We start from the raw sequence: 22,023 nt of genomic DNA on the forward strand, positions 1-22,023 counted from the left end.
TCCCTCCCATCACCTTTATCCAGTGTAATGAGGTCTGATGTCTGCCAAAAGATGTCTGAACAAGTAAAAGCAACAACATTTGTGCAGATGAGATTTCTCTTAAAATATGTGATCTTTGGAAACGTGTTGTATCTTAAAGTAGACATATTTTTAGTTTAAAGTTCAGCCTCACTCTGTTAGCAGGATACAAATGCTGTCTTACTGTTGGATTCTACACATAGATATGGAAGAAGTATGTTAATTACTTCACCATTTGCATCTGTTAGGTGCTGAACTCAGCATTTTATCTGCACTATTTTATTTAATCCATCTGTAAGGTAGCTATCATCATTATCCCCCTTTTAGAGATGAGGTTCACTGAGGATAAGAGTGGGAAAAGAATTTAACTGAAGTAATACAAGGAATTAGAAGAGACAACAAGCAATTGGAAGGAACCTGAAGAGTTTCTGGAAATGGGGGTGTGTTGGTGAAAAATGTGGAAGACTGGAAGAATTATGAATTTAGCTGACATTAGATACATCAGATGGCCCTCACATTCAGAAATGCCACTAGTGGTAATGGGTGACTTTAGGCAAGTTGCTTGTCCTCTCTGAGATTCCGTTTTCTCATCTGTGAAAATGGGTATGCTGTCTACTGTGCTGCTTTTGTTCACATAGAAATGCCAAGTGCCTACTACACACAATGTGCTGCTGCTAAGGTGCAGTGACTCCAGGTGCTGAATATGATTCAAATCAAAGCAACCAACTTCACTGGCAGCTACACTAGGCCAGGAACACTGCTGGGCAACATGAATATAAAGGGCAATATACCTGTCAGAGAAGCAGCTCAGGTTAGGGGCAAGAGCACTGGTGTTAAGTCAGATGGACTGGGTTCCATACGAGTTCTGCCCTTGGTAGTTGGGTGCCTTTGCATAAATCATCTAATATGTGCCTCAATTTTCTCATTTTTCAATGGAGGACATTATTTATTCTACAAGGGCAGTTGTGAGGTTTGGAGGTATTCATAAAGTATATAACATAATGTCATGCATCCACCAGAAAGAAAGTGGGTGAGTGAGGGCTACCACCTTATATCCTTTTTTGGAAAACGAAGGAAGTATGTACTGTAAATAATAGCTCCTGTTGCTCTAAGATGAGCTCACAACACGGTACAGGACACATACCACATACACAGAGGCAGCTCTAGTGAACTCTATATGAAAAAGCCTAAATCATATTCATCCAGTTTATTTCCTCTGGGCCAGGCCACAGGAAAGTCCTGATTCCCAGCATCACTATGAATAATGAAGGCTGATGGGAACTGATTTCTTCTCAAATCACCTTAGCAACTCTGAAATTCTGAATCATACCATTTTTCAAAGTCGGCTGCATAATTGGCCCAGAGACCCACTGAGAAGCTCCAGCTGATATTTCATCACAGAGATAATTCATAGGAATTACACTGACAATTAGCCCATCTTGAATCAGCAGAGTTAAGCTACACTAAACACATGAGAATGTATAGTAGAGCTTCCTCTTCCCTTGTCAACCAATCCCACAGGGAACACAAATGGGTCTGGCCCATATCCAAAGTACAGGGTTTAGGTCTATTTCAAAGTTCTATTCCTCTGCCACTACAAACTCTCACCTCAAAAGTCTATTGTCCCTAAAAGTGATCAAAGAGAGAATTGCCAGAGCTTTTAAGGACAAGCTTCAATTCCATATATATCATATATAAACACTCACAATTCTTCCTCCAGTGTCACAAACAGGATTTCTCAAACAGATTATCCCTTCCGGATGGGCGAGTCAGGCTGATCCTGTCTCAGGTGATGTTTTATTGTGACCAAGAATGAGGAAAGAACACACCTTTGGAATTTAGCAAGATGATAGGGAAGCTTGATAGAAGCTAAAAAGTTGAATGAAGCCACCAACATACCATCCCATACCTCAACACCAGTCACCAGAAAGTCCGGAAAAGTGCAACAACAACAAAAATGTACAAAAGCAGTCAAAAGGCATCTAGAGCACTAATTTAGTACCGAGGATACTAATTCTTTCTTGATGTGAAAATGTTACTATTTAGGAATGGATTCTAGTTTAGGGAGAGGTGACTCTAATAAGATGAGATTCTCAGGTAATGTAGTAATCTCTCATCAGATGACAGAAAGCCAAGCAGAAAAATCAAAGAAGATGACAATCAAATCATAACTTTTGCGATTAAGTAAGTACCACACCATTCGTTTCAAAAGACCTTGCTCCTTAAATGAGCCTTATGGGCATTTTAGTAAGAGACTTTCTCTGACTCAAATTATGGTCATGGCAAATTATCCTTCCATCAGTCCCCTATAAAGTCTTCCTAATTCTTCTCCAATAAGGAGGGAAAGCAGCAAAACCATGATGAGTTAACAATCACCTCAATCTCATTTTAGGTTTATAATTAATCAACACTTGTAATTCTCATTATCAGAATTCCAAACAAAGAAAACTTGACCACATATATAAAAAATATTTACCAAGAAGACTGGAATGAAATGCAGATCATAAGCCTGGGTGAATCAAAGAAATCTGGCTTCAAGTAGGCATGGTGATGTAATGACAAGACCTCTGACGTGGATCTCTTAGAAGACTGGGTTCAAATAACCCAAAGACTTTTTGTCCACAGAGCCTAGAGAGGAGACTCAGTACACTGTGTGTGTACACATGCATATGTATAAAGAATATGATTTAATAAATGGCAAACACAAAAAACAAGTTTTCTTCTTTAAATAACATTTTATAAAATAAGAAGTACTTGCATACTGTTAGTTTTTTGTGATTACAGTAGTCCCCCTATCTACAAGGGATACATTCCAGTGGATGTCCAAAACCACAGATGTATATATTTGGTACTATCTAGCTAGATATCTGTATATGTGTGTGTGTGTGTGTGTGTGTGTGTGTGTGTGTGTGTGTGTACAGATATATCTGTGTATATATATGTGTATATAATGTGTGTGTGTATATATATACACACGTACACAATTTTTTTCCTATACATATATACCTATGATAAAGTTTAATTTTTAAATTAGGCACGGTAAGACAAGGAAGCACTTTACAGTTTCTCTTTGGCAAATCTAAATTGCCAGCATCACAACTCTTATGCTTTGGGGCCATTATTAAGTAAAATAAGGGTTATTCATATAAACTAGAGGAAATAGAGAAAGAAGGGCAAACAAACCCCAAAGCTAACAAAAATAAATAACCAAAATCAAAGCTGAACTGAAGGAAACTGAGATGTGAAAAAACATGTAAAAGACCATTGAATCCAGCAGTTGGTTTTCTGAAGAAAAAATAAATAAATAATAAGATAGATGGACCACTAGCTAGACTAATAAAAAAAGAGAGAAGATCCAAATAAACAAAATCAGAAATGACAAAGAGGACATTACCACTGACCCCACAGAAATACAAAAAACTCCCAGAACCTATTATGAACACCTCTATACACACAAGCTACAAAACGTAGAACCAGGTCCGGATGGATACACAGCAGAATTCCATCAGATGTGTAAGGAAGAGTTGGTACCAATCCTACTGAAACTATTCCAAAAAATTGAGGAGGGACTCCTCCCTAATCTATTCTATGAGGCATCCATCTATGTCTATCATCCAGACACCAAAACCTGACAGATACAACAACAACAACAACAGCAAAGAAAACAAAAAAACAAAAAAACAAAAAAAACAATCCCTTCAGGCCATTTTTCTCAAGGAACATACATGCAAAAATCCTCAACAAAATACTAGCAAATCTAATTCAGCGGCACATAAAAAGGTTAATCCACCACCATCAAGTGGTGGATGCAAGATTGGTTCAACATACACAAATCAATAAATGTGATTCATCACACAAACAGAACTAAAAACAAAAACCACAATTATCTCAGATGCAGAAAAGGCTTCTGATGCAATTCAACATCCCTTCACGTTAAAAAAAACAAAACAAAACAAAACAAAAAAACCCTCAACAAACTAGTAACTGAAGAAACATACTTCAAAATAGTAAGACCCATTTACTAAAAACCCACAGCCAACATCATACTAAATGGGCAAAAGTTGGAAGCATTCCCTCTGAAAACCAGAACAAGTCAAGGATGCCCTTTCTCACCACTCCTATTCAACAAAGTACTGGAAGTCCTCCCAGAGCAATGAGACAAGAGAAAGAAATAAAAGACATCCAAACAGGAAGAAGGGAAGTCAAACTATCTGTTTGCAGAAAATACAATTCTATACATAGAAAACCCTACAGACTCTGCCCAAAAGCTCCTTGATCTGATAAACCACTTCAGCAAAGTTTCAGTACATAAAATCAATGTACAAAAATATAATAAGTAGCATTCTTATACACCAACATCCAAACTGAGAACCAAATCAATAATGCAATCCCATTCACTATAGCCAAAAAAATAAATAAAATAAAATACCATGGAAATGAAAGATATGTGAATAGAATACAGCTAACCAGGGAAGTGAAAGATCTCTACTTAAAGAATTATAAAACAGTGCTCAAAGAAATCAAAGATGATGCCAACAAATGAAAAAACATTCCATGCTCATGGATGGGAAGAATCATTGTTAACATGGCTATACTGCCCAAAGCAATTTACAGATTCAATGCTATTCCTATCAAATTACTAATGACATTCTTCACAGAAATAGAAAAAACAGTTTGAAAATTCATAAGGAATTTTTAAAAAGCCCAAAAAGCCAAGGTAATCCTAAGCAAAAAGAACAAAGCTGCAGGTTTGAAGTTGGCTTAACCCAATTCAAACTATGCTACAGGGCTACAGTAACCAAACCAGCATGGCACTGGTACGAGAACAGACAAACAGATTAATGGGACAGAACAGAGAGCCTAGAAATAAGGCTGCATACCTACAACCAAATGATCATTGACAAAGCTGACAAAAGCAATGGGGAAAGGACTCCCTATTCAATAAATGGTCCTGGGATAACTGGCTAGTCACATGCAGAAGACTAAAACTGGACCCCTTCCTTATACCATATACAAAAATCAAGTCAAGATAAATTAAAGACTTAAATGTAAAATCTAAAACTATAAAAACCATGGAAGATAACCTAGGAAACACCACTCTGGACATAGGACTTGGCAAAGATTTCATGATTAAGACACCAAAAGCAACTGCAACAAAAACAAAAATCAACAAATGAGACCAAATTAAACTAAAGAGCTTCTGCACAGCAAGAGAATCTATCAAAGGAGCAAATAGACAACTTACAGAATGGGAGAAAATATTTGCAAACTATGCATCCAACAGAGATCTAATATCCAGAATCTATAAGGAACTTAAATGAATTTACAAGCAAAAAACAAACCTTCCTGTTAAAAAGTGGGCAGAGGACATAAACAGACACTTTCCAAAAGAATGTAGCCAACAAACATATTAAAAAGTGCTCAACATCATTAATTATTAGAGAAATGCAAATCAAAACCACAATGATCCCAGGTGCAGCGACTCACACCTGTAATCACAACACTTTGGGAGGCTGAGGTGGGAAGATCACTTGAGCCTACGAGTTTGAGACCAACCTGGGAAACATGGTGAAACTCCATCTCTACAAAAAAATACAAACACAATTAGCCAGGTGTAGTGGCATATTCCTGTAGTCCCAGCTACTCAGGAGGCTGAGGTAGGTGGATCAATTGAGCTCGAGAGGTCGAGGCTGCAGTGAGCCATGATCACACCACTGCACTCTAGCCTGAATGACAGAGGCAAGACTGTGTCCCGCCCCCCCACCCAAAAAAAAAAAACAACAAAAAAACCCACAGTGAGATTATCGTCTCACATCAGTCAGAATATTTTGCTATTACTAAAAAGTCAAAAAATAACAGATGCTGGTGAGGTTGTGGAGAAAAGGGAATGCTTACACATTACTGGTGAGAATGTAAATTAGTTCAGCTATTGCAGAAAGCAGTGTGGTGATTCCTCAAAGAACTTAAAACAGAATTACCATTTGGCCCAGCAATCCCATTACTGGGTATATGCCTAAAGGAATATAAATTATTCTACCATGAAGGCACATGCAGAATTATGTTCATCACAGCACTATTCACAATAGCAAAGACATGGAATTAACCTAAATGCTCATCAGCGGTAGACTGGATAAAGAAAATACGGTCCGTATACAACATGGAATGCTATGAAGCCATAAAAAAGAACAAGATCATGTCCTCTGCAGCAACATGGATGGAGCTGGAGGCCATTATCTTACTACATAGGAACAGAAAAACAAATACTGAGGCCAGGCACAGTGGCTCACGCCTGTAATCCCAGCACTTTGGGAGGTCAAGGTGGGAGCATCGTTTGAGGTCAGGAATTCGAGACCAGGCCAACACGGTGAAACCCTGTTTCTACTAAAATTACAAAAATTAGCTGGGTGTGGTGGCACATGCCTGTAATCCCAGCTACTCAGGAGGCTGAGGCAGGAGAATTGCTTGAATTCAAGAGATGGGGGTTGCAGTGAGCTGAGATCACACCACTGCACTCCAGCGTGGGCGACAGACAGAGCAAGGTTCCATCTCAAAAAAAGAAAAAGAAAAAAAAAATACTGCATGTTCTCACTTATCTAAACAACAAACACATATGAGTACATACAGGGGAACAACAGACACTGAGGATTACTGGAGGGTAGAGAGTGGGAGAAGGGAAAAGATCAACAAATCACCTATTGGGTACTATGCTAATTACTTGGGGATGAAATAATCTGTACATCAAACCTCAGAGACATGCAGTTTACCTATGTAAAAAACTGCACATGTACCCCTGAACCTAAAATAAAAGTTAAAAAAAAAATTTCCATACTAAAAATAAAATAAGGGTTACTTAAACACAAGCACCGTAATACCAATACCACAACAGTCTTTATGATAACCAAGATGTCTACTAAGTGACTAATGGGTGCAACAGAGTGGATATGCTGAACAGAGCAACGATTCATGTCCCAGGCAGGATGGAGCAGGATGGCACAAGGTTTCATTACACTACTCAGGATGACGCATTATTTAAAACTCATGAACTGTTTATTTCTGGAATTTTCTATTTCATATTTGGTGGTTGTGGGTAACTGAAGCCATGGAAAGCAAAACTACAGTTAAAGTTTGGGAGCTACTGTAATTAAAAACCATTCTTAAATTTACAGGACAAAATTCTTAAAGTAGTATTTTGCATGCTTAGAATTTATTCCAACACTATTCTGGCATGAGCTTTTACAACTTACTCTGGAATTCACAAGGCACCTGTTTTGTTTTGTTTTTGTTCTGTGAGTTTTATAATAGCCTTTGGCCAAAGGTAATACAGTTTTGACCAAACACAGATTTTTTTTCCCCTGCCATCTTGACCTTGACTCTCCATAGCAAGAACCCATCAGAAACTTTCCTATCCTCCAAGGTTTACTTGCTGATATCTAGCATTACATCTAGTGTGTCAGAACCAATGTGGGATACAGGAGTATGGGTGAGTAAGAGTGAGTATGGGACAAAAAAAGTATATGGCATGCTCCCTTCACACTAGTTGTGGAGAGAAAAGAGGTAGGGAAGTCACGAAAACAAGCTAGAGTCTGGGGTATAATGCTAATGATCACTAACATTAATTAGAGATACTTTTAATTGAGTTCTATGTGCTGGGCATTGTGCTCAGCACCTTACATGCATTATCTCAAGTAATCCTCACAACAGTCCAAGAAATAAGGACTCTTACTCCCCATTTTACAGAGGCAGACACTGGAGGCTTAGAGAGAGATAGGCATTTGCCTCTGGTCCCAGAGGTTGTAAGTGGTTGAATTAGGATAGGAACCTTAGTGTGTCTGGCCAACTGCATGTCAGGGCAACATGTGCTATAGGAATTGACAGATGGAAGAATCCCCGTGGTCAGAGTCTATGGGGAAAAAAAACTTTATCTCGTCATACATTAATAGTGCAGAGAAGGGGGGATCATTTTAATTCAAGTAAAGGTCTGAATTTTAACTTTTAAAAATGAAATGCAAGTTGGGTTATATCAAGTAACACATCTGAGATACAGAGAACTAATAAAATTAGGTTAAATAAACGAAAAGACTTATGAGCTAATTTGTCAGTAATACTAACAACAACTCCCAATTCCTTCAGGTGCCATGCTTTTTTACACCTCCAAGCTTCTGCTGGATCTAATTCTGTCTTCTGCTTAGGGGGCTGGCTGCCCATTCAACCTTCCAGCTCAGCACAAGCTCCAACTCCTCTCTCAACCCTGTATCTTTTTCTTTTACTGAAGTAGGACCTATCTGAGAGTAAAGACTGTATCTAATATATTTTCAGAGAGCAGGCCAGCAAAAAATAATTCTTAATAAATATTTAATAAAGAAATATATCCTTAATCTTTAAGCCTTTATTCGAAAATGATACTGACTTTTTACTGGGTTCTCTCAAGCACCAATAAGACACTAGGCTTTTCAGCATTGAAAGTATGTAATCAATACACAAGCCTAAGAGGATACTTTAAGTTCATTAAATAAAAGTTATATCAATTACTCAAAATTGACCCATGCATACCAAAATCAAAATGAGCAACTAATTCAGTATCCTAATTGCAATAAAGTTACAAGGAAAAAATGAAAAAAATTCACTCCAGTCCTGGTTGCTTATGATTACTCTTAAAGAAAAATTCTATTTTAAGAGTACATTATATTCCCCCTTGTCTGCAGTTATGTTACCCACAGTCAACCAAGGTCTGAAAATATTAAATGGAAACTTCCAGAAATAATCAATTCCTAAGTTTTAACTGTGTGCCATTCTGAGAGGCATGATGAAATCCTGCACTATCCTGCTCGATCCCGCCTGGGACGTGAATCATCCCTTTGTCCAGCATAACCATGCTATACATACTACTCACCCCTCAATCACTCAGTAGTCACCCTGGTTATCAAATGGACTGTTGCAGAATTCGTATCACAGTACTTGCATTCAAGGAAACCTCTATTTCACTTAATAACAGACCCAAAATGCAAGAGTAGTAATGCTGGTAATTCACGTATGCTGAAGAGAAACCATGATGTGCTTCCTTTAAGTGAAAAGATGAACATTGTTGGCTAACAACAAAAAATCATACACTAAGGCTGCTAAGATTACAGTAAGAATGAATCTTCTACCCATGATACTGTGAAGAAGGAAAAAGAAATACATGCTAGTTTTGCTGTCATACCTCAAGGAGCAAAAGTTTCAACCACAGCTGTGTGATAAGCACTTGGTTAAGATAGAAAAGGCATTAAATTTGTGGGTGAAAGACATGAAGAGAAACATGTTCTGACTGACGGCAATGGGGTTCAGTACTATCTATGGTTTCAGGTGTCCAGTGGGGGTCCTGGAACATATTCCCCCATTGACAAGGGGGACACTGTAGTTTTAAATTGGTGTATAAATTTCACACTTAAGGAAGCCAATCTGTGAGAGAAACACTTTCAAGAAGTTAGTAAGCACCCATTACACCTCCTAGAATAATTGTAAATGTCTACAGAAGGTAGAGGACAAGAATGCAAGGCTCTTGATGTTTGAAAGCACTAAAGGGAGGCATCAAAAGTAACCTCATTCTTGTAGGAATATTAATCTTTCAGAAGGTATGAAAACCTAAAACACCAACTGCACTGAGCTGCTGTTTTAATGCAGCTTAATAATTCAGGAAAAGAGCTAGCTAATCACATAAGAAATCCTGCGAGCTATGCCTCTGTATGCTTTCTTGGGCTGGAAATTTCCAAGACAGCAAAAAAGGCCAAGCTTCTTCTCTCTCTTCCTGCCAAATAAAAAAAGCCCAAAGAATCCCAAGCAAAATTTGAAAGCTAAAATGCAAATTGATCTCACTTTATTTAATAGATGCAGTCTTAAAACGCATCTTCAGACTAAATAGGATCCAATTTTAAACACATAAAAGAAAAAAATGCTTACAGAAAACTTGTCAAGAATACAAATAGAAATTCCCTAAGTAAGCTACTTTGCAGGTCGAATTTTTAAAATTGGGGCTTTCTTAAAGTGGAAAAAATTGCAAGTGCACAGCACTCAGTTTCTGGAAAGTATATAACATTCTGTAAGCCTTACTGCTAGGTACTCCCATGTAATGAAGGGTGAGAGATTCACAACCTAAATACCCAAAAAAGAAATATCCTCTCAAGCAATCCTTTGAAAGAAAGAAAAAAAAAAATCCGCAACAAAAGCAGACAAGAATTCTGCAAAGCATATCAGAATCTTTTTATAATGGCCATAAAGTCTTAGGACCTGAACTCTCTACAGTGTCAAAAACATAAATTAGGTCTAGATAGGGGTAGAGGTAGGGGTGTGTGTGTGTGTGTGTGTATGTGTGTAAGACCTTCAAACTGCTAAATATGAATTTTTATCATTTGCTCATTTTTCTGGTTAAAGACTCTAAAAAAGATGGGTTTAATCCTTATTCTGTAAAAGCATTAGTTTGTATATAGCTTAAATATTTTAGGATAGTCCTTTATTCTTTTCGGCAACTGTTTATTTCGTATAATCAAATGTGAATTAATTTATGCCATGGTAATACTTCTCAAATGTGTAAAATTCCTAAACTAGAAAAAAATTTTGTAAAGACCATGTGTCCTAGTTTTTCATTTTGAAAGGTTTAAACACCATATTCCTAGCAGTAAGCTCGTCTAGACTCAGAGTTAAAAACACTTAGCTTTTCTGGTATAAAACTCTTCTTTAAAATGTGCTTCCTAAATGTTTTCTGTAATGAGCAAACATCTTGAAGAAAGAAAGTGCTTCCAATCTGAGATCTGACTTACAACTTGGAATCTATGATTCCAATGATTGGGAGAGGGGAGAATAGTGACAATATCATGATTAGTATATAACATACCGGTCCCATGGGAAGGTATAGTTCTATTTGTCTATAAACATATCTTTGTTACTTAAAACTATGCAAGTTCTAATTTTCATAAACTCTTTTCCCCTCATGAAGGGTCTGACTGTTAATAGTACAAGCATATAGTTATTACTGCTCTCGACTTGATAGTACTTATTTTTAAAAGAATAGGGAGAGTGTGTTACCTCTAAGATCCAAGTGCACTCTTCTAGATGCACTCTGTGATAAGCATTTCTCTGAAGAATGTGTGCTGTGAAGTTTTCTCAGTAGAGCACTGGGAGGAAGAGGCTGTCCTGAGTGTCCAGCATGACAGTTGGCAATGTGACTGTGAGGACCACCAACACGGTGGCCCACCTACAGCCTAGAACATGGTCTTTCTGCAACCTTGCAGGCTCAGCCTACTCTAACGTTTTGGGAGTTCAGCTGACACGGACACCAAAGTCTCCACGTGCCTCTTGTGTTCGATGTGGGCCCAGACCCCACTACCCACTTAATGGCCAGTAACCCACTGGATGGCCTGCTCTTTGCCGGCACTCCAGAGGGTAAACGAGGGCTTGCCCAGAGACTTTGGATCAGCTCCAGTCTTGTCAAACCAGCAAACTCCTCTGTGATTCCATGGGCTGAATCACATCTTCTCCAATGAGGTCTGAAGCCCTGGCAGTTTGTCCTTCCTTGGATATATGCCCTCAGCCTTAGGGAACCCTACAGAGTTTCTTCATATCTGATAGTTACTCTTTTATCATAGGTAATACTTATTATATTAAACTTCCCCTCTTTAACCTACTGTGTGGTTTCTATCTCCTCTCTGAACCCAGACTGTTACAGGGAGGAAAGGGTGCAAGTGACACATATGAGTTCATGTTTGCCCACTAATGGAAAAACTTCCAAAACGATAAAACCTAAATAAATATTTATATTTGAGAAATGCCAAGATACTTTCCAATCCAGAAAAGTCTGGATGATATTTACAGTCCAAGTGCAGAATTAAAACACTCTCATTTTCTCCCACTGAAAATAAATTAGTGGTGAACAGATAAATTCTGGTAATATCCATATAATGGAAACTACTCAGCAATAAAAAGGAATAAACTCCAGACATATGCAATAAATGAACAAATCTCAAAACAGTATGCTAAGTGAATGAGGCCAAACACAAAAGACTATATACTGCACAATTCCATGCATCTGACATCCTAGAAAAGACAAAACTTTAGGGACAAAACACAGGGCATAAGGGAACTTGATAGGATATTAGAAATGTTCTATAGCTTGATTATGGTGGTATTTATACAACTGTATATTTCTATTAAAACTTATCCAACTGTACACTTAAAAGGAGCATGTTTTATAGCATATAAATTAAACCTCAACAAACCTGACTTTACAAAAAATATTACATATCAAAAATTGTGGAAGGTAGTTGAAATAATATTTAAAGGAAATTTTACAGCCTTAAATGTACGTTCGAAAAGAAAGATAATTGGGCCGGGTGCGGTGGCTCACACCTGTAATCCCAGCACTTTAGGAGGTTGAGGCAGGCAGATCATGAGGTCAGGAGTTCCAGACCAGCCTGGCCAACATGGTGAAACCCCACCTCTACTAAAAATACAAAAATTAGCCAGGCATGGTGGTGCGCACCTCTAGTCCCAGCTACTCGGGAGGCTGAGACAGGAGAATCGCTTGAACCTGGGAGGCGGAGGTTGCGGCCAGTGAGCCAAGATCACGCCACTGCACTCCAGCCTGGGCAACAGTGCAAGACTCCGTCTTAGGGAAAAGGAAAAGAAAGAAAAAGAAAAGAAAGATAATTAAAAATTAGTAAGCTGAATTGTACAAGTGAAGAAAAGAAAAATAAACCCATAGAAAGCAGAAAGAAGAAAAAGATGTAAGAACATAAATTAATGAATGCAAAAGTTAACGTGCAGTAGCAAGGATCAACAAAACCAAAAGCTGGTTTGGGTTTAAAAAAAAATTACACTTTGACAAGACTGATCCCCAACCCCCCAAAAAAGAAGAAACAAATAACAGGAATGAAAAAGCAATCTATAAATACAGATACCGTAAATTTTAAAATCGAAAACTTGATGCCAATAAATTTTAAAATGTACATGAAATTAAGATGTCTTGGGAAGTGGCAGAGACCTACATTAATCTGGAGTGAAACCAAACAAAACTGACCACTAAGAAATCTAGATCACAAGAACAAAGTAGAATGAGCTGGACTGTTAAAAACACATACTCAAATGACAGAGCCACAGAGGATGAAACCATCTCTGAACATAGAGACAACCATGATATTTTTGAATATAGGTGTTTTCCCTAAAGGCAGGAAAATAAGAAAAAAAAGTTAATGCCCAACCTCCAGTTCTGACAACATGGCAGAATACCGAGGTCACTCCTGAAACCTCCCCATGTAAGAGAAGCAGGGATATCCAGGGGTCAGAGAAATCGTGTGCATGCCCATCCCCACCCCTTCTTTTGATGCTGATATTGCTATTCTTGGTAAATCAGGTGAAAGTGAATACCAAGGGTCGTCCTATGGAGAGGAGAAATCACAAGGATAGGTGGGACAGGTTAAGCTTTGCCTGGATTGCCTTGATGAGAGGGTAGGATTCAGGGACCTTGTTGTACAGTGATTACAGGAATAGTAACAATAGCAATAATAAAAGCCAGAATTTTTGAAGCATTAACTGTTCATTATTAGCAGCCATACATTAAGTATTTTACATGTATTAATCTCATTTGCTCTTCATTAAATCTTACAGCTATAATTATTAACCCAGTGCTACAGATGAGGAATTTGAGGTTTGAAGAATTATATAATCCATTGAGGTTAACACAGCCCACAAGTGGTTGAAATCAAAATTGAATCAGGTTCTGTCTGACTCTGGAGTCTGTACTTTTTCCTTTTTTAAAAAAAAAAAAAGATAGGGTCTCCCTCTGTCACCCAGGCTAGAGTGCAGTGGTGCAATCATAGCTTACTGCAGCCTCAAACTCCTGGGCTCAAGTGACCCTCCTGCCTCAGCCTCTTGAGTAGCTAGGACTACAGGTAGGCACCACCATGCCTGGCTAATTTTTTAATTTTTTGGAGAGACAGGGTCTAGCTATGTTGCTCAGGCTGGTCTCGAACTCCTGGGCTCAAGGGATCTTCCCGCTTTGGCCTCTCAAAGTCCTTGGATTACAGGTGTGAACCCCACGCCTGGCCAGGAGTCTGCACTTCTAATGAAATGTCACCCAACATCTACTATTACTGGCTAAGTGCTTTCACACGCATTCTCTCAGCTAAACAGAGAGAGAATGAAGCACAGACAGCAGTAAAGCCTATATGCTGGGCAGTGTTAGCATACAGAGAAGCCATGATTTAGTGACTTGCCTTTGTAACAATGAGCTGGCCAATTTTCCTCAACCCAAGCTACCACAGTACTAAGTAGTTAGGGGAAAGAGATGGTGGCTTTCTCTATCTGCAAAATGGAAAATCCAGATAATCCCAACTAACTTTTGCTAAAGTTCCTGTGAGAAGTAATCAAAATTTCATGGATAGAAGTTCCCTGGGGACAAATTTTGGCCAAAAAACAAAGCAAAACAAAACAAAACAAAAAACCCTACTATCTTTACACAGAGCTTTGAGCAATGATGTGAACTACTTCCAACTTGTGGAATTCCCTCTTCTCAGAAATGACTGGAGGTAGTCAAGCAAATGTGAAATGATGCCTCTTGTTGGAAATATAGCAAGAGCTGGAAAATATGTCCTTTAAGACCCTTTTCAATCCTGAAAGTTTATCATTCTCTGATATAGTGTTGGAACAGCTGATCGAGAGAGACAATGGCTTCTAGGAATTTAAGACATGCCCATTTGTCACCTGTGCTTACAGTGAAGCCACACAGAAGTAACCTTGGAACAGCCCTTCCTGGGGTTAAGGTGCTATGATACTTATTGCAGTTCTTAGGATCCATTTCTGAGCCAGTCTGTACTCATCTCTTTTTCTCTCCATGTAGTTGAGATTAAAATCATCCTGTAGTTTAATATCAGAGAATAAACGGCCATGAGAATGAACGTTAAAGCAGCAGCCTGCCAAGCAGCCATGGATCAAGCAGTCTCCGAACCAAACAAAGTAAATGAAAAACGGTCTCAGGCTCACACAGGCTGATACTGTTTTAAGCAGCCTCTTGGGGTCACAAACCACAGGCATTTAAGTCCTGCTCTCAAAGCCATTTCAATACCTGAGTTAAAAACCAAGCTCAAATCTGCTAGCACAATCCACCAGCAGAACCAGGCTACTGTGGTTCTGAGACAAAGATGACATTCATTTGCCATGTGGTTTCTCAGAAAGCATATCTACACAGCAGGTTTCCCTGGCAATTTTGGATACATATGTCTTTTTCAGACTGCTGTTCTTGGCTAGTTTTCTGAAAGAAAGGAGCACAAAATCTCATTATATTCCAAAGCACAAATAAATTCAGTCTCAACATACTTTAAACCAAGCTTTACAGGAAAAATAAGAAGTTGAAACAAAAATAGTGTACCCTGTCAAGAACAATCTAGGATAGTCTTCTCACCAGAAACTGCTCGGCATGACTACTTCAGTAAAAGGCCATTAACAGGCAGTGGTGTTGACCTTGGCTAGCTCCTGGGCATTCACACGGCACTGCCGGGTCAGAAACCTAAACACCAATCATAGTCTCCATCCATCTTTCTTCTAGCACAGAAGAAAACAAACTCATCAGAAAAAGGTTAAAAAGCAGAGCATGGAGATTGTCCAGAAAGGTGGTGGCAAGAGTTTGAGAGCGCAGGTGCTGATGGTTAAAACCCCAGCTTAATTCATACACTCAACAGGCAAAAAATAACAACAAAAACAAACAAAAAGACTCAATCTCCAAACCTCCTGTTGACAAGAAAAAAGCCTGGCTTAATACATTAGAATGACCTGAAAACAACCCAAATCCAACCAAAAAAGCACCAAATGTTAAATGCCAAGTAAAAAGAGAATGATTAAATCAACCAAAAGAATATAATGTGATAGGCTATTATGTAACCCTTAAAAATGATTTCACAAGTGTTTTTAATGATATGAGAAAATGTTTAAGGTATGTTAAGTGAAATCAAGATTTATTATGCATGTAGAATGATCTCAGTTGTGTAAAATAATATTAAGTATAAAAAACTGGAAGGAAATGTTAAAATGTAATTATTATTGCTGGGGGAGTGGAAGAGTTGTAAGAGACATTTTCTTCTTTAAGCTTTTCTTCAGTCTCTAAACTTTCTATAATGAGAGTGTTTTTTTACAACTAGAAGGTTAAAAAAATAGTAATATTGTAGAAGAGCAAACCAACACCAAAAAAGAAGAAAATAATAACATTTATTAAGTGCTTACTGCAGGCCAGCAATAAGGACCATTGTCCTAAAGGTGCTTTACATGCATTACAGGCTTAGTATCCCTTATCCAAGATGCCTGGGACTAGAAGTGCTTTGGATTTTGGATTTTCGGATTTGAGATAATGCAACCTGTATCTCATTTGATACTCACAACAGTCCTATGAGAGAGGTATGATTTTACCATGTTTGACAGATAAGACAATCAAAGGTTAGACGGGTGACATAACAGGTTGTGCAGATAGGCTACGAGCCCTAACGGAATAACTCCAGTGGTTTTAACCACTATATGCCTCTCAACCACAATAGCATAATCTGTCTCCCTGCCTGCAAGCCTGACTTAAACATAAGCCTCAAAGACAAAATTTACTTTAAAAGGCACTATAATAATTTAGGATAGTGCGACTGCCAAGGTACTAAGATACTCAGATAAATATTCAAAAGAGGAACTAAAACACCTCTAATGAAGCTACAAAGATAATCTATGTGATAGAGAAATGCATTGCTGCAGTTGAAAACATACCAGCGCAACAAATCAACCCACAGCTAAATCCCACTGTACAAGAGAAGCTAGTAATAACTGTTAACCACTTACTGAACTACCGTGAAAAAAGGAAAGCGCGAAAAGATACAATAACAATGAGCTAGACAGAAAGGATTTGAATTTGTCTCCCAAAAAGCCCCTCAGCAACAAGAGGCCTGGACCATCAGAGGCTAGTGAAGAGAAAGAAACTAAAGAGAAAAATAAAAAGCATTGTACTTGATGCCAAATTATATAAAGTACAACCAGCACAGGAGGACCCCCTTACTTTTCTTTCAGTCTAGCACTAAAGGCCTTTTGGTTAGAAATAATCAATTTTGCTTGGCAAAAAAAGGATCAAGACATAGAAGTACTTTGGATCAAATTCTGTAGAATCAGCCTATTGGAGATGCATTAAGGTTAATGCCAAAACCAATATGGTGTTCTGTTCACAGTTTCTTTCTAGAGGTTTTAAAACCCGAAAAACATTAAAACTCATTTGAAGTGGAAACTTTCTATCTGTGAAAACAAGCCACTTTTAGATACTATAAGCTATTAAGAGTTGGTAATTCTAAATTAACTATGTATTTTTTTAAATTCTGGGTTGTTAGAAAAATATAAAGCTCAATTGCTGCCTTACTCTTAACACCAAGACAAATACCTGATAGATTAAATATTGAGAAAGAAAATCATAATGAACATTCTAAAACAAAGTAGGGGTTAATACTTTTGTAATCTTAGAATGTGAAAAACTTTTTCAAACATGACATAAAATTCCAGAAACCACAAAAAAAAGCTAATAAATAAAAATATATAAAAATTTAAATGTCTGAAGTTAGATACCTTATACAAAGCTTTAAAATATATTCTAGGAGAATATCTTTACCACATATATTAAAAGGCTCATAACCTGACTTGACAACTGAAGAAGTCTTTAAAATCAATAAAGAAAATAAGAATTACATGGAAAATTTGGTAAATAACTTAAAGTGACAATTCACATACCAAAAACGATGGGGAAATTTAACAATATATATCAAAATTTCAAATTTATAAACAGGTTGACCCAATAATTCTACTGCAGGAATTAATTCTAAGGATACACCATGCAAAGATGTTCTTATTAAAGCAATATTTATTAATATTAAAAAGTTGAATGCTACCTAAATGACCGTGAACTGGAGACAGGTTAAATCAGAGATCACAAACACAAATGTTTTTAGAGACTGGCAAAGACAACAGAAATAAGCTCAACAGGCCGTCATAAAACAACAACCAGGAAATGGTGGGATCTGTGAAGAGCTGGAGAACTCAGACCCATTCAGTAGTTCAAAGTATAAAAATCACAAGTGCCACAGGCCAAACTGGTTCCCCCTTCCCCAGTCCCCACACACCCCCAGGACGAGATGTGTAATCTACAGCCATGCGACAGCACTGCTGCCTGTTCTCTGCAACGAGCCTAGGAAGATCCTCTTACTCTGAATGCTCGTCTGTTCTATCACATTTGAGTAGATACAAAAGAGCTCACTGATGTGGCCAAACAGATTCTCAGGATTAACAAAACCTTAAAGGTCATCTAGTCTAACTTGAAGCTTTTCTTGAGGCTGCAGTCTTTCGGACATGTTTAGGCCCAGGTGAACAGTGTAGACAGGGGAGGGGAAGGAAGTGGAGAGTGATGGAGTACAAAGCCAGAAGTCAGGGAATGAGGACTACACACTTGGCTTTCCTGTGGGATCTTCATTTTCCACAATAACAAAATTGAGATGGGAGAAGTGGTGAGAATTCTTAAAAAGCTGAAATCCTGTGCATCACATATTTTCTATATCACTGTACGTAAAACTCTATTAACCGAATACCAGGACCTCAAGCACTGTTCTAATATGAAGTGCTGAATTCATAGTACCATTGTCAAACATCCCTTTAGCAATGAACTCTGGGCAGCTGTTACCCTCACTGACCAAGCTGGCATAGGGAAGAGTTCCGCAGATAATGTGACAGATTGTATACGGTATTTTTACCACAAGATCTTAATTCATCCCAGGAACTGTTTTAAAAGAATAGTTGTAGTTTATAATTGCAGTCTCAGCAGCACTTCCAAAAGTGGAAAACCTCCACTTGAAATTGGAATAGAACGTTTCTTCCCAACGTGTGAAAATAACTTCATGCTTGGTCCTACCATATCTGGGAATAAGAACAGTTGGGAGGGGGTAGAAAATTTTCTGACTTTACCTCATTTTTAATAACACTACATTAAGATTTATTAAACTAGATGCATCCATGTCTAAAGGCTACAAAATCCTAGAACGGTTTTTGCTGTGTATTTTCTCCTAAGTAAAGGGCAACTGGGTCTATACCAGTGGGTCTATAAAGTAGATTCAAGTTTGCCCTCCCTCCAGCTGCTGGCCACCCTCTGATTCAATGCTCTGTGTAATGTGAACTCTGCTAGACAAAAGGGTGCACTCAGCAGCTGATGGATCCCAACAGCTCTCTCTGTCTCTCTCTGTCTCTTTCACACATACACACAGTTACTTGAGCTATTTTACATGAACAAATGTACCATCAGGATAAAACTGTTTAAAAAGAAAAAAAAATCTATGTGGGAACTTCCAGGACTTATAGCCTCCAGGCAGGCATAGAAGGGAAGCAATGAGAGAAAACACAAAAGGTCTGTCAATGTTTCAGTCAGTATCCTTGATATTTAAACTCTAGGAACAAGAAAGTCATAACAGAATTAAGCTCACCCTAGGAACAAGAAAGTCGTAACACAATTAAGCTCATCTTAGGTATAAAATAAATATCACAGCTGGGTGCAGTGGCTCACGCGTGTAATTCCAGCACTTTGGGAGGCCTAGCCAGATGGATCACCTGAGTTCGAGACCAGCCTGGCCAACATGGCGAAACCCCGTCTCTACTAAAAATACAAAAATTAGCCAGGTGTGGTGGCAGGCACCTGTAGTCCCAGCTACTCGGGAGGCTGAGGCAGGAGAATTGCTTGAAACTGGGAGGTAGAGGTTACAGTGAGCCAAGATCGCGCCACTGCACTCCAGCCTGGGCAACAGAACAAGGCTCCGTCTCAAAAAAAAAAAAAATCACAAAGCAAACTATGTGTGAACTAGCAGGGCCTGCAATAAAAGTATAAAATAAGTGTGGGTCTTCCTCTTACCTTCCTTTTTTGGGGGCAGCCCACCTCAGTATCTTTCCCTTTTCTGGGAGTTCATCCGTGTCTCCCACCCTAAGTGTTATACGTGAAAATCTACTGAATGCCTACTCTGTGTCAGATACTCTGCTAAGCACTTTAACAGCATTTTTAAATTTAATCTTCTCAATAACTCAGAGGTAAATATTAGTGTCTTCATTCTAGGTTGGGTGACAAGCCTAGAGTTACTGGTCCCATAAATAATGAAACCAGCAATGAATCCAAGTCTATCTGCTCTTGGTCGGTATATTAGACTGCCTTTGATGCTCATGTTGGTGTCCTGGGTGTCCTAAGCATTTCTCTGCTTTTAAAAGAACAGGAAAAGAACCTTATATATACTGAGCATCTTTTATACACTTTACAAAAGCTCTTTATTTTAGGCTCATATGACCCCTATGAGAGAGACGCATTCCCAGAAAGGTTAGGTGGCTTACTTAAGGACATAAAGCTAGTTACAGTCAGAGCTGAGACCTGATTCCCAATCCACTGCTCTCCTTCACTATAAATAAGCTGTCACTCTAGAAGGAACCCACGTATTAATAATAGAGTAGGAATGACAGGCACTTTGCTAAATGCTTTATGCTTTATCCAATTCGATCAAGGGAATTCCCAACACTGTATTTCCAATCAATGTTTTTACTACAGTTTTACCAAAGAAGCAGGGAAGAAATCTAAATTCCACATCTATGAAATTACAGTCCAATTAACATATTCCTATACATATAATGAATGGATATTACCAAAAGAAAATCTGAAGAGATTTAAAAAGTTTTCCAAAGAGTACACAATGGGCTCAAATAACATTATCAAATTATACATTCTGAGTACCTGCATGCTGTGGCAATTCGCTAAGGGCTGCACACGTTAAGAGAAAGAAAAGATGTAGCATCTGAATTAGATAAATGTTCACCATCAGCACATATATAACCATTCTCATGCAAACAAGTGTGTATTCTTCTGAGAAAAATAATAGTCTGTAATTTATTAATCACGTGCCAAGGGTGGGACAGGTCACCTAGCATCTCTGGTCACCTAGTGTCTCAAAACATTTATTTATCATTGGAAATAAAATTCTACCAAAATTCTGAAAGTAAACTTAGTTCAAATAACCCATGCAAAACATGTACAGGGACCTAATACACAATAAGCATTAAATAACTGATATTTTCATCATTTCCTTCTCAAACTCCACAATGTAGTCTTAAGAGACCAAGTGTCTCTGCCAATAAAATTTAAAATTAGACAAGATAATGAGCAACCAATATGAAGATTACTAAAAATATTCATTATCTAACACTGGAGTAAGAAAAGCAAATTAGGCCGGGCAGCACTCTGGGAGGCTGAGGCAGGCGGATTATCTGAGGTTAGGAGTTCATGACTAGCCTGGCCAACATGGTGAAACCTCATCTCTACTAAAATTATAAAACTTAGCCAGGCATGGTGGCATGCGCCTGTAATCCCAGCCACTCAGGAGGCTGAGGCAGGAGAATCATTTGAACCCAGGAGGTGGAGGTTGCACTAAGCCGAGATTGGGCCACTGCACTCCAGCCTGGGTGACAGAGCGAGACTCCTTCTCAAAAAAACTAAAATAAAATAAATGACATTTTCTGACAACAGCAAAATTACTGTACAACCCATAATTAGAAAGTAAATAAGAACAGCAAAAGAAAGTACAAATTAAATTTCTCCAATAAGAATTGTTTGCATAAACAATTAATGAAATACAAAGTTTGTCAATCTGCATTGTGTTCTCAATAAGCATGAAAAAAACACTCTGAGTTAAGAATAAATACTCCTCTAATGTCACGAAATTCTCAGGAAGATACAATAAACCTGAAATCATTCTTCCTGGTTACTGTAGTCCCCATCACATGTTATTTGAAAGAAGATTCTTTTTCCTGGTTTATAACATTGGTTATTTAATTTGTAAGCATAGTTTTTGTTTTTGTTTTTTTTTCATGTGAGAAAACACACACACTTACGAATGAATGGAGACAGGAAGTCACTTAGGGGTTTGGGTTCCAGACCTGATTCTGGCACAAAGTAGG

General features: G+C 38.1%; 1 protein-coding gene across 4 annotated transcripts in view; it reads right to left on the reverse strand.

The window, feature by feature from the left end:
- STK4 (serine/threonine kinase 4) overlaps positions 1 to 22,023 on the reverse strand; it is a 107,025-nt gene that overhangs the window by 11,310 nt on the left and 73,692 nt on the right. Inside the window, exon 11 of one of the 4 annotated variants that reach the window (XM_037982741.2) lies at positions 5,852 to 15,295. The exons of the other annotated variants lie outside the window; for them this stretch is intronic. Within the exon in view, the coding sequence (XP_037838669.1) occupies positions 15,212 to 15,295 (84 nt within the window). The 3' untranslated portion in view covers positions 5,852 to 15,211. Of the gene's footprint in view, positions 1 to 5,851; positions 15,296 to 22,023 lie in introns of those variants that run through there. 4 annotated transcript variants of the gene reach the window in all.

The sequence above is a fragment of the Chlorocebus sabaeus genome, chromosome 2 (assembly GCF_047675955.1).
Source record: "Chlorocebus sabaeus isolate Y175 chromosome 2, mChlSab1.0.hap1, whole genome shotgun sequence".
In the NCBI taxonomy this organism is placed as follows: Eukaryota; Metazoa; Chordata; class Mammalia; order Primates; family Cercopithecidae; genus Chlorocebus; species Chlorocebus sabaeus.